The sequence below is a fragment of the Peromyscus leucopus genome, chromosome 14 (assembly GCF_004664715.2).
Source record: "Peromyscus leucopus breed LL Stock chromosome 14, UCI_PerLeu_2.1, whole genome shotgun sequence".
NCBI lineage: Eukaryota > Metazoa > Chordata > Mammalia > Rodentia > Cricetidae > Peromyscus > Peromyscus leucopus.
The window spans coordinates 37,694,247-37,707,800 of record NC_051075.1 but is presented as its reverse complement, the minus strand read 5'-3'; the positions used below and the strand labels follow the sequence as shown (position 1 = coordinate 37,707,800).

Here is a 13,554-nt window from a genome sequence, read left to right as displayed (position 1 = left end):
GGCTCTCAACAACTCAGCAGCAACTGCCTGGCTCCACGCAGCTCGCTCCTCTGTGGCAAGGCTGGAGGCGATCCCAGCACTAACTCCACCCCATCCCATCCTTTCAAAAAACCAGTCTTGTGTTTGTCTAATTACACCATCCCTAGCAATCTGTGCTCCCTCCACAAGTAGTGAACACTGCCTCCAGGATCTCCTGCCCCAGGAATCGCTGCTTTGAACTAAGGCACGTTCTCATTCTCAAGGAATCTTGGGGGTTCCAGGGGCGTATGGAGAGGTAAGCAGCGCCATGGATCTGCCATGGCAGAGACCGGGCAGAAGAAGGAGGTTGCCGCCTCACCCTTCACCCCTGAGGCTGTTGGCTGTTTGAGTATCCCGTGAGCATCCCTCTCTTGTTCATGACATCTCTGTAAGTATCCTGGTAGTGGACTGATGAATGGTGTTGACTAACTGAATAGCTGTGTGTACAGTTTGTGAGTTTCTGTCTGCTAAAAGGGGATGGGGGCCTGAAATGTCCCTTTTATACTCCCCAGATGCTCTGTATTGGAGGAAGTTTTGGATTTTTTAGATAACTTGCTTTGTTATATGTGTTTCCTAAATTTTGGGGTGACTGTGGATTCATGTAAGAAATCATAGAAAGAGAGCCTCTAAATGCTTCATTCAATTTTCTCAACTCTGCAGAACTGTAGCACAATACAAGCAGAAAATGAGGAACTAGGCCTTGGTCAGCTGGGGGCCCCACTGAAATCTCACCGGTTTCACAGGTTCTGGGCTGTGAGCATTAAGTTCTAGGCATTTTTTGTGCCGCATAAGTGATGTTCTTCTGAATACTAGCTGTGTCGGGCTTCCTGTGTGAGGTTCCCGTTTCCGGGACTTCCAGCTTCCTGCTTTGAAAAACGCTATGGTGTCTACCTCCTCAGGGTGCTTGTCAAGAGGAACAGGTCACATCTGTTTCCAGAAGCCTGAACTTGCCGGGTTCCTTTCTGTCACCTAGAATTTGTCCAACGTTCTTGTGGAAATAACTTGTGGGTGTAATAACTCATCAGATCCTTCCTTCTACAAGGGCCACTCGTGGATCCTGGGGAGGCATTGCCTCAGGGTATAGCTCTGTCCACCTCTAGCCTGGATTTGTGATCCTGTTTGACTACCTTGTGTCAGGGATGGGGGAGAAAACCAAGAAGGTAGTAGCGCTTTTAAGGGTGTATGTGGAGCAGGCACGCGAGAAAACTGTAGCCGGGGCGGGGATCCACCCAGTACCCTTGATGGCCCAAGGACCACCAACTCCAAGGGCTTTCCGTTCTGTGTGCCTGTGACAAAGGGTTGACTGCACCCTCCGAAGGTTATACAAAGGTCAGGGCACCTATGAGGATGAGGTGGGCGGCTCCTGAAGCCTTTAGAAGTGGTAAGAGGTTCAGAGGGCTCAGTGCTCTCCAGGGCCATTTGCTCTTCGGGACCCTATGACCTTCAAAGGATTCTCTGGGACTGGGAAATCCAAGGTCGCCTGCAGGTTACAGAGATACCCGAACTTCCACTTAAGGTCCGTGAGGCTGGGGTCTTCAACTCTCCAGAGACGTTGTGGGCCCTGTGCCCAGCCACCAGATGCTAGCGGATGCCTTTGAGAGGCAAAGGAGGCGGCGGGCAAGGGACCGCGTGGTGGCAGTGCCAGCTGGTGCACCGAGGCGACCTCAGGGTGCCGGACCCGCACGCAGAGCCGGGGCGTTCCCAAGTTCAAATCTCCTAGGCGGGGGCTCACACCCGCCACCCGCTCCTCCCTCGGCTGCGGCGGGAGGAGGAGCCGCGCCCTGGCCGGCGTCCCCTTGACTCCTCCCTGCGCGGCCGGGCTCTTCCTCCCCCGCGGCCCGATCTCCTGGTGGCGGCGGCTGAGCCGGGAGCGAGCGCGCTGGGCGCGGCCGTCCCGTGCCACCCGGCGGAGCCCGAGAGCCCCGAGGTCATGGTCTGTGCTGTAGCGGGGGGCGCCTGAGCTCCGGGACGCGGTGAGCGACAAGCTGGGGACCCCCGGGAGGATCGAGCGACCTGGGAGAGCTCGAGGCCGCGGCTGCCCACGCGCCGTCTGCTGGGGACCCCGAGCGTCCCGCGCCGCGCGGACCCGTAGGTCCCGGTCCAGCACGCGGTGGCGGCCCGGGGAGGGGCGCTGTCGCCGGCGGGTGGCGGCGGTGGGGGGGAGGGAGGGGAGGGGGAGGGGGAGGGGCCGCGGCGACGGCGGAGGGAGGCGGGGGATGCGCCGGCGTGCTTTTGTGAGCGTTGGCCCCTTACATATGGAAATGACGCCCGCGCGGGTCCCCAGTCGCGTCCTCAGGAAGGACGCGTGCCCGGATCGGCGGCGCGGGCTGCTGGCTGTCGCGGCGCTCGCGGGGCCCTAACAAAGCGCCCTTCCCTTGCAGAGCTTCGGAGGCGGCTGGCGCCGGCGCTCCCCAGAGGCCGACGGAAGGTAGGCGAGCCCGGCCGGGCCGGACCACGGGTCTGGCGTGCGAGCTCCGCGACCCGCGGGTGGGCAGGTGGAGCGGGGACGCCAGCGCGGGTTGCTAGGGACCTGGGCTGGCCCGCCCTCCCGCCACACCTCCGCCTCCCAGACCTGAGGCGTCCCGAGCTGAAAGCTGTTACTGTGCCTCGCTCCAGCATCCGGCGGGACCCGGAGCAAAGCAGAAAGGGTTCTTGTTCTGTGGATCGAGGCCACCCAGGCAGCCCCGAGGGCCAGAAGCTGACCGGAAGCCGACGTGGGGGAGCCCCTGGGTGTCGCCCTGCGCCTCCCGGGGGCTCAGAGCTCTTTGGAGTCCTGAAAGTGGAGATTTTAGAAGGTGCGTGGGATCCGTGCAGGTAGAGACTTTTGGGGGCAGCTAAGCAGGAAAGGGGGCGATACATTTTGACAGTTGCTCTGCAAACCCGATCTCTAGAGCAGAGGAGTGTGGAATAAAGTGAGGAGTGGGTGTAGGTGTGGAAGAAGTATCCGAGACTCCGGTCTGCACTGCAGTACCCTCCTCACTCCCCCCCCCCCCCCCCGCCCCGAAAAAGACAACTGTTTCGAAGCCAGCCTCCGCTAAAAGCTCTCCGTGAAACCGAGAGAGATTGGAAGGGGTGATGCTCCCAGCCTCAGCCCCGACAGACAGGGTGAAGGTGCAAATGAAGGGTGGCTGCAATGGTGGCCTGCCACAGATCGTGTTTCCATACAACTATTATGAGACGGTCTTCTTGTCCCTCGCCTGGGACAGACCCTCTCCAGGCGTTCAGGAAGTCTTGAGAAGGCTTTCCATGCAGCTCCACCAGACTCGATTTGTGTGGTTGTCTATGTGGCTGCCTCGGTGGTTCTAGGGTGCTCTTCTCAATCTCATCATAGCCTTCTAGCTAGACTCCTGGGACTACGAACTATTTCTCAGTTGGGTTCTCTCAGACCTGTCATGTTGGCGTAAATGTATCTATTTGCATGCTTCCTGGGGCCTACAAACCACCAGGAAATACTTTGGTGGCATCAATGTAGCTTATTCTAGGGTCTTCTCCAGTGGTAGCATAGGCTGTTGGAAGCTGCTGGCCTGGAATATTAATATGTCTTGCTGTGGAACTGAAAGTAGCTGTGAAATACCCCAGACTGTTTGTCGGTAACATTACAGGCTGGCAGAGAGAGGAGTTTGTGTGGTCTCTTCGTCTGTGGTTGGTGTTCACAGGGAGGTGATCAGAACCTCTGGGGGCAGGGGCTCTTGGCTACCTGTTTACCTTCACAGCTCTCTGGTGCTCTGGAGGGAAGCATTCTGAACTGCAGTGTTGAGAAAGCAAACGGCAGGATTGCCGTAAGCCAAGGCATTGCCAGTACATCCTGGGGCAAAGAAGAGGAGCCACCCTGTATGTGGTCCTCTTGTTGAAATGTCACGCTTCCGTCATTTTAATAGGTGCTTGCTCAGAATGTCACAGGTTCTTTTTTCTTATTCCCTCTTCATTTTAGATAGGTAATGACCCTGCATATCGAAAGATGTTAACTCACAGGACAAGAATAGGGCTCCGCTGAATTCTGAACAGCCTATCTTAATTTAATAGTCAGTGCTCTTATCATGAGTCAAATGTTGTTCAAATAAATTGTTTTAAATGTCACTGTAAATGACTTCCTAAACTACCATTTAACCAGTCTTGATACTTCCATTTTACGTTGATAATGAAAATACATGTTATGTGTCTTTATGAGCTGATAGAGGCTTGGCAGATGTAACCAGAACATTTTAGAGGGAGTCAGACAGAGCCTTTCAGGAGGCTTACTTTTATAGATGCCAATTCATTTGTAAGCCAATAAATAATGCAGTTTGAATTCTGGCTATTGATCTTGCATCTGTTGGCCAGAGGCTTGTGGGGTGGCTCACTGAACCTCGCAAAAAGATATGTTTATCCGATTGTATTTACAAAGAAGATAATTTAAAACATTATGGAATTATGCAAATGAGAAACTTCATTAGAAACTAGCTTGCTTCTTCTCTACCGCAGTTTGTATAAGCAATTAGACCCTCGCTGGGCATGGAAAGTGTATAAAGCATCTATATTCTAATACCTCAGCACAGTTGGTGAAAGATCACGTGTCGATGGTGAGGACCGAAGTTCCCCACTCATGCCCTAGGGCGCGTGTAGCTTCAGCCATCCTAAATGAATTTATGTAAATACGGCTCAAGCAGTGAAAGTTGTTTCAGGCTGAAAAAAAGTAACAAACATAAAACTGTTTGTTTGTTTGTTTATTTGTTTGTTTGTGCTCCTGCACTTTTGCTCTAGCGGTTGATTATAGGTCACTGGATCCTTGCTGTGCAAAGCTGGTGTTCTTTAACTGCTTAGGTAATCCACCTGCTATTAGGTGTAACAAAAGCCGGCTTCACACCAGCCTTCAGGACAGGAAAATGCTAAAGCTTGTTTAGGGTGAGAATAAACGCTAGCAGGGATGCCCTGAGCACGATTACATGTTTAGGGTATAGTTAGCAACACACATTTTCTTTCAAATTCATTTGATTGTGAATTTTCCCTGTTCGATGGCATACTTTTTTCTCTACCTCAGCTGTGTGCCTGGTGATGCTGTATTGCGTTTGATCTCCAGCATAGAGGGAGGAGGCACTGTTGGAACAGGGAAGGGGCATGTGCCTGAGCAAGCAGGCAGGACTTGGGTGGAATGTTGTAGGTAAAAGCCGTTGCTTATTCTGGAGCTTGTTCTGTACTTGAGTTTATTCTCCTTATTATTTCCTTTTATACTAAAATTGGTACAAGATTAAGCCTGGAAAATTCCTCAGCTGGTAAAAATGTTTGCAGAAAAGAGGGAAGAAAAAAAGGAACTCTTTAATTTGATCACGGGCATTACTGGGGCCTAGTAAAGGTGTAAATGAAAAGCCTTGGCAAGCAGGGTTTGTCTGTGTTCATCACTGCAGCCCCAAAGTAAAGAAGTGAGTCAGTTGGTGGTCACTGCCTGGGCTCTGGACCCCCAACAGCTGTGTCTGGACACAGGTCCAAAAGCATCTATTATGACACCACCTCCGAGAGGAAGACGGCTGAGCCTAGAGGGGCACACAGGCATTCCACAGAGCCGGTCAGCTGCTGGGCCATCTGGAAGGAAAATCAAAGGCCTGGGCTAGGGGCTCTGGCTTTGTGCTTATTTATTATTTGGTTTTTCACTTACCAGATTTTGCCCCCTTTTCACTCCCTCCAGCCCAGCCCAGACACCCACCTTGGCTGGGGTTCCCTTCCTACAAGCTCCTTTCTATAACCAGGTGTTGAGAAGTTTACACATGTACTTCACACTGACCTTCTGTGGGACACTTCATTACTTCAGCCCCACCTCCAAATTCAGAGTCCCAGTTGGCACCGTTTTCATGGGGGGGGGGATGGTGAGGGGGTGCTGATTGGCAAGTGGCATGCAGCACAGATCTGTGGTATCTGTCTTTGTCAGAGTCTGTGGCCTAGTGATGTGGCCCTAACCTTGTTTAGGGTTCTTGGGGAGGAAGATGCTCTGAGTAAAGCTTTGCCAAGGTTTATGGCTGTCTTCATTAAACTGGGACTGTTCTCTGCAACTTCAAGGAGGATTTATTACTCTAATTCAGCTTTGTGAGTTTCCTGCTGCCCATGTGTGCCTGCTCAGGCTGGAAAGCATTGGCTTCGAGGTTAGACCCCGAGTATTCATTCAGGGGAAAGACCACAAATGATGTGTGATTCCTGAACCATATCCATTTGTAACACGAATTGCTAAATGGTCTTTAATTTAAAACAACAACAACAACAAAACCTGGAGCCGGTTATTGGGGTCAAAGCTGAAAGATCGAAGAAGCAGAGCAAGCCACAGCCACCACCTCTTACCTCACCAACTCCTCAGCCTGAAAGGGCTTCGGCTGAAAGAGCCTCTAGCTGAAAGGGATGCTTCATCCAAAAAGCCTTTAGTTCCTGTCTCCTCACGTCTTACACCTTTCTCCGCCCAGCCATATCACCTCCTGGGATTAAAGGCGTGTGTGCTTCCCAAGCAAAGGCATGAGATCTCAAGTGCTGGGATTAAAGGTGTGTGCCACCACTGTCTGGCTCTGTTTCTATCCTAGACTAAGTCAATCTCATATAATCCAGGGTGGCTTTGAACTCACAGAGATCCAGATGGATCTCTGCCTCCCGAGTGCTAGGATTAAAGGTGTGTGCTACCACTGCCTGGCCTCTATGTTTAATCTAGTGCCTTGTTCTTTCTTCTGATCTTCAGGCAAAGTTTATTAGGGTACACTATATATCACCACATCCATTACTGAAGGTGTCTGGGGTTCTTTATGGTCATCTTAATCTAAGGATGCATTTCTTCTCAGCTTCAAATCCCAACGCTGCTTCAGAGAAAGAGAGTGTCTATCGTATCTGTGTATTTGTGTATTCCTAAAGACTTGTAGGCTGTACTCATTCGGCCAATGGATCAGGGTAGGTAGGGGTTCTCCTACCTCTGCCCATTCCAATTTGGAACAGTGTATGGCCTAAGACTGTCCCAGGTTCTCTCAGTGCTGTCCAGTCTGCTGACACAGAAAAAGAGGTGTCATTTCAGGAGTCCCATCATGGTCTGTGTGCATGTATAACATCGAGGGTCATAATGGTCACACTCTAAGTAGAATCTTAGCTCCTCCTCCACTGTAAAGCTGTGGCCTCGAGCAGGTTGCTTAATTTCGTCAGACCCCAATTTCTCCATTTGAAATGGGGAAGTGATACTATCTACGCCCCTGAATTAGGAGGATTAAATTATATGAATGAGATGGTTTACATAAAGTACTTGGCATAGGCCAGGCTCAATAGACATGCTGGGAGCAACATCATGATGCCTTCTGAGTTCCCATCTCTGTCTCGGCCTTTCTGCAGTTATATGATATTACATTTGTCAATAATCTGCCTTTTTAGGCTCAGGGAGCCAAGCATTATCTGTTACCATTATTAATATAATGATGCTTCTGCGGGTAACATGGATGGCCCATTCTTACCCTCTGTTCAGTGGCATTCCGAGTCGTTTGGCTGCTCTGTAGGCAGACATCTGTCTGACTGACTTAAGTTACTCTCCTAAGATCATGCTTCCTTCCCAGGCCTCAGGTATTTTCTCACTTGATGTTTCAATTGCCTCTCCTGAACCAGTTTCTCTGAGCCTAGCCACTTCCACTAGCTTGCCCTACTTCGTTCTAGAACAACCCTTCCAGATGGCTGTTGTTACCCTCCTTGTCTAAACAAGGGGACTTGAGAAGTGTTTTAGCACGGATTCTCCTCCAAGTGTTGTCTCGCCACTGAAGAATGCAGCTGTAGTTTGTGACTCTGGCGTAATCTCTAATGCACTGGATTACATTGGTGATGACTTCACTGGGGTTTGGTAGCCATGGTCGGTGCTGTGTTTCTTCTGGAAAGGGGGGAAATGGCGATAATGGGTGTGGAAGAGGTCAGGGCAGAAGCTGTCTGTGCTGATTTCGGCATCTCCCACAGGGCTAAGTTTCCCTCCCTGGAATCTCCATGAGGTCAGTCCGTTTCCCGAGTTCCAAAAGAACGGAGGATTGTGTTTGTTATTTGCTTGGGGGAAGGAAAGACAATAACGAAGTAGAACCGTGGCCCCCTAGGCTTACATTTCTGGCCAGTGGGGAGGGGAAAAAATTCTTACATGAGGAATTACAGACGAACATTTGGAGAATTGTGTCAACCAGCAAAAATGCACTTGGTGCCAGATGAGGACTGACAGCCGTCACCATGTGTGATATCTCCTGGGTGCTACAGTTGTCCCATTGGGGTGGAGCCCCCTTTCTCCCATGTCACCTCACCCCCATGTGCCCCTCACCACCCACCCCGACCCCCTTCACCCCTCACCACCCACCCCACCCTCAAGCACCTTTACCTCCCACCCCACCCTCCCCTTCAGTCCAAAGAACAGTCTCCTAAGCTTGAAGCTTGCTGTCTGGGGAACCTGGGAGACGGAGCTCAGGGCTAAGAAGGAAAAGCTTTCAAATGAAGGACGTTTGATCTAGTGAAAATCCCGTGGCCTCCCTAAAGCAGACATGCTTGCTAACCAGACTCAAAGCAGCAGGTACGGCCCGGCCCTGTCAGCACATGGCGAGTTTCGCTCGCTCCCATTGGCTGAGACAGACACAGACAGATCGCCATCCTTGAAGACGCTGTTTGAAAGGGGAAGTGTTAGGACTCTTTCGCTTTTGAGTTTACAAACTCTGCAGAAATCCAGCGAGGCCCTTCTGAAGTTGGTCAGATTACAAACAGAGGACTCTTAAGAAGGAGCCTCCGAGCTGTGGAAATCCCAGAGCCCACGGGGGTCCCAGCAGATCTTAGTTGACAATTAACTGGCCCACTCTAGGCGAATCTCATTAGCCAGAGCGCCTTCCTTTTTGTGGCTTGGTTTAACACCTTCGGGTTTCTTTTCTGAAGCTTTGCTGTTTATGTAGCACCCCCAACATATTTTGAAAACATTTACATACTGATTAGTTCACCCAACAGACCAACCCTGGGAAGGCAGCCAGAGCCCGCTGCACCTCAGTGGTAAGCTGCTGATGGAAGAGACCTTCCCAAGCTGGGGCGCCTGGACCCACACCCTGCCGCGTGGCTTTCCGAAGTGGCCCTTCTTTAACACCGAGCTGTGTTGCATCGTCATTCCGGCTCATCTTCTGAGGTCACCCTGGTTCAGGAGGTCATGGCTCTCTCTGTCCGGGCTTGTCATGTTTTGGACAGTTAATTGTCTATGGAAAGAAAGCAGGCGGCCCCCGAGCACCACTGGATTGTTTCGGAAAGCTCCCTTGCCTTGGGTCCTAGCTGCCTGCAGCTGCTTAAATGACAGGGACTCTGAGCTATGGAGGGCTGCTCTCCGAGTTCCGATTCAGGGCTTTGTTTAGTTAAAGGTGCTGCTTCCATTGCCTGTGCTCTTGGGGGGTTGAACCCAGGGCCTTACACATGCTAAGCATACATGATGTTCCACTGAGCTACACCCCAAGTCCCCGTGGAAGGTGCTGTGCTTTGTAGTCAAGGGGTTAGCTGAAAGACTGATTGCAAATGGCTGAGGTCACCATCCCAAGGGCATGTTGTGTTATATTTGGCACCCACTGATTGCATCATGAAGTTTCTTCCAGGTGTGCAGGATTTGGGCTGGATCCAGCATATTAAACGTTTGATTATTGTATATGAGGAGAAGGAAACGTCTTATCGCCCCCTCCCCTTCCCCATTTATTCTAACAGGGTTTCTCTGTGTAGCCCTGGCTGTCCTGGAACTTGCTGTGTAGACCAGGCTGGCCTCAAGCCCAGTGATCCATTGACTTTGCCTCCCAAGTGCTAGGATTAAAGGCATGTGCCACCACATCCAGCCTATGAAACATCTTATTCTTGAAGTAAAATACTTGGAATTGTGTGGTTTTATTTTCAGCAAAAGATGACTCTGAGTTTTTTGATCATTTCAGGTTTTGACTAATGCTAGGGATGGTGAAAGCCTGGGGCTGGGGTCTTGGGGGTGGGGATCAGAGTAACGGGAGGCAGGGCAGCCAGGAATGAACGTGAGTTTGCCGGAGGTGGCGGAGTTCAGAGATACTGTTCAGTTCTCAGAAAACAGTCAGCGTCTCCTCAGCACCTCTCCACGGGGAAGGTTGGAGTGGTGTTTTGCCCTTTCTCTTGGCAACTAAGCATTACCTAGAGCTCCCCGGGACTTCAGAGGGCCTCGGGGAATACTTCCTGTCATACAGCATGTAATTGCGCCAGCAAGGCTAATTGAGTTGCTTTTTGAGTAAAAGGCATCTGGTCCCTCTGTTGTCGATGTGGTGCAGAAGTACCTAGGCTGACTGGCGTGGAAGTAAGCTTGGTCACCCCTCAGGACCCAGCCTCAGGGCAGGCTGTCTGGAGCTTGCTGGCAGGCCTGGCAACTCTGACCCTGCAGTGACTTGGTACTAACAGTCATCTCACCTGACCTGACTGGCTGGTAGAAGCAGCCTTTCACTTTCCTGAGTCCTCGGGGCCGATAGGGGAGAAACCCTCTCGGGTCTGAGTTTGGCCGACAGTCATATTTACCCATGATCTGTCAGGAGCGGGGACTCTCCCGGCCTAACTCCTTCGGGCTGGTCATGTTACCCTCTGTTGTAACACTGCAGATTTACCCCGGGTGCTAACGTGTGTGTGGGAGGACCACTGGCCAGGCAGGGCCTTGCTGTAGTGTCTGAAGTGGCTGGTGGGGCTGGGAGAGATGCACGCATCCAGAAACGATCTGCTCCAACCTGTCCTCCTCTCTGTTCCGCACAGGTGAGCGCTGTGGGCTATGGGATGGATGAGGTGGAGCAGGACCAGCATGAGGCCCGACTCAAGGAGCTGTTTGACAGTTTTGACACCCTGGGGACTGGGTCTCTGGGTCAAGAGGAGCTCACTGACCTCTGCCATGTCCTGAGCTTGGAGGATGTGGCCCCGATGCTGCAACAGACACTACTTCAGGACAACCTCTTGGGCAGGGTAAGATCTGGGGTGCAGCAGCGTGTGGGAAGTGGGGCATGGTTTCTGTCAGGGCGCTGGGGGTGGTGGCAAGCCACAGGTGTGTCGTAACTTGTCTCTTGCAACCTGGCCGTTAACCTGGGACATGCAATTTGTTCCTGTGATAAGGGCGTGATAAGTTTAGTCTGCGCTTAGAAGTAAGTTGTACGATGAGCACTATGGGTAACAAGAGAAACAGGCTGTCCTCCAGATTTTTTTTCCTTGTTCTTTGTGGGTCATTTCATTGAATCCACATTCATCATTGGGACAGAGGAGGGAGGGGCAAGGTTTCTATGGAAAAGAAGAAAAAGGCAGGAAGAAAGCTGCCCCTCACAGAAAAAGTAGGTCTCCAGCATGACTTTGAAAAAGCTGTTTCTTGTGTGGGTCATTTTGAGGTGAAGATTAAACCTTCCATCCAGGAAGTAAGACAGGAAAGTAAATGTGGTGTAGGCCAGCATGCCCGACACGCACTTCGAATGTGTGTGAAGGCCAATGTTAGCTTCCACATTTGACAACAAATGATCATGTTTACCCCCTAGATCAAGTCACAGGCAAGAGAAAGAGGAAAGTGATTTCCCCCTTCCTCCAATCCCCTAGCAGTGAGATGGACATCTGGTCTGTTCCAATCTGAGAATGCCTTCAGTTCTCTCACTCATCCTCAGAGCCTCATGTATGATGCTTTGTGTAGAGTCTTCCGCGGTTGGCTCTGGGACAGGCAAAATGAAAGAGGCGGGACTTCTGAGCTGTGTTCATAATTGTGACACTTTGTACACAGGGCTTGTCCTGTGCTCTAACTTGAGGAAGCAGTCGTGAACCTGATTCGGGCAGATGGTCTTCCTCTCTTCACTTCCTGTTCACTGTCTTTCAACTGACAAGATGGATAAGTGGCCCAGGGCGTAGTAGAAGATACTGGCTGTGTGTCACGTGAAGGAGACAGGCCTAACACTGACCCTGAAATTAATGTATAGAAAGTGATATTAGGGGTCTTGACATCATGGATGTGAGGTCAAACAGCTCACATCATACTTAAGGAAAAAGAAGTTGAATCTGGTGTAGGGCCACTCTTGGTCACTTTGAGAAAGATTAGATGTTTGTGACTATACGTAGTACCTATAAAATGCTTTTAAGACTCATTCCAAAGGCAGTAAAACTAGTGTGGAAGAGCAAACCATTGACTCCATGCTTCTTATATCGTGTACCCCAGGGTTTATGAGTCCTGCCTTAAGTTTAGGCATGGTAGAGAACAGAGTATCACCTCCCAGTGTGGTCCTCAGAGGTTTCAGGCCTTTTGGTGATGAAGGAGTAATTGCTTTAGTGTTTCAGAAAGCCCAAAGAGCCATGCTTTGACTGATGGTCTCCCCGAGAACCTCTCTTAGAGTAAGAGGGGATCCCCCGCTGCACCCAGACCCCACCGCAGCAGCTGGCTAACAGTTTGCTCTGCAGATGTTAGGCCAAAACCAGGGACCAGTTATCGATTGATTTGTTAATGGCTTGACACCACCAGCCTGCTTTTTACATTTGCTATTTGCCTGAGTGATGAACACCTAAGTGGTCTAGAGTGTGATATTTACTTAGTGAGCCGGTGATAAAGTTAAATAGATGTCTGCATATTGATTTCGTGTGGGAGGTCCCTGATGACTGTCTTGAGAGACGGAGTAGGCACGAATTAATGCACTACAGTTAAATTTGCATTTTTATGAAACTGAATTATTCTCCTTGGTTGGTCGCATAAACTTGGCCATATGCTGTGAAGATGTCTCATGGTTTATAATTTTAAGTTGTAAAGCAATAAATCTCTTAGGGTTCACTAGAGTCGTTCTGTGTATCACCTTCATGATACACTGAGTAGGGGGTCACATACATTGTTAATGTGTAAGTGTTAAAATTAACTTAGACGACACATGGTAACTGTGTGTACTGATGGGACAGAGTCTGGAATTTCAACACATGTGTGCCATGCATCATGATCAGGTAAAATGGCTGGCATTTGCTTGTGTTGGGAGCATTACAAATCCTTTCTGCTATTTTTTTTTAATATTCTGCTAATCATTGTCAACTATAGTTATTCTATTTTTTTGCATTTTAATTTATTTATTGCGTGTGTGTGTGTGTGTGTGTGTGTGTGTGTGTGTGTGTGTGAGAGAGAGAGAGAGAGAGAGAGAGAGAGAGAGAGAGAGAGAGAGCACAGTGAGGTTCAGTAGCCAGTTTGTGGTGGTAGGTTCTTTCTTTCTACCTTTTGGGACCTGGGGATCAAACTCAGGTTATCAGGCCTTGGCAGCAAAGCTTTTTTTTTTTTTTTTTTTGGTTTTTCGAGACAGGGTTTCTCTTGTGTAGCTTTGCGCCTTTCCTGAAACTCACTTGGTAGTCCAGGCTGGCCTCGAACTCACAGAGATCCGCCTGCCTCTGCCTCCCGAGTGCTGGGATTAAAGGCGTGCGCCACCACCGCCCGGCTTTTTTTTTTTTTTTTTTTTTTTTTTTTTTTTTTTTTTGGTAGCAGCAAAGCTTTTTACAAGTTTTTGTTGTTATTGTTTTCAGTTGGTTGGTTTTGTTTTGAGACAGTCTCCCTATGTAGCCCTGGCTGGCCTACATCTG

At 50.3% G+C, this 13,554-nt stretch overlaps 1 protein-coding gene across 1 annotated transcript in view; it reads left to right on the top strand.

Annotated features, from left to right (window-relative positions):
- The first annotated feature begins 2,399 nt into the window (after positions 1-2,399).
- Positions 2,400-13,554, top strand: part of Nin (ninein) — a 105,850-nt gene continuing 94,695 nt past the window's right edge. Inside the window, 2 exon segments of the mRNA XM_028858613.2 lie at positions 2,400-2,446; positions 10,741-10,944. Coding sequence (XP_028714446.1) covers positions 10,762-10,944 — 183 coding nt within the window. The 5' untranslated portion in view covers positions 2,400-2,446; positions 10,741-10,761.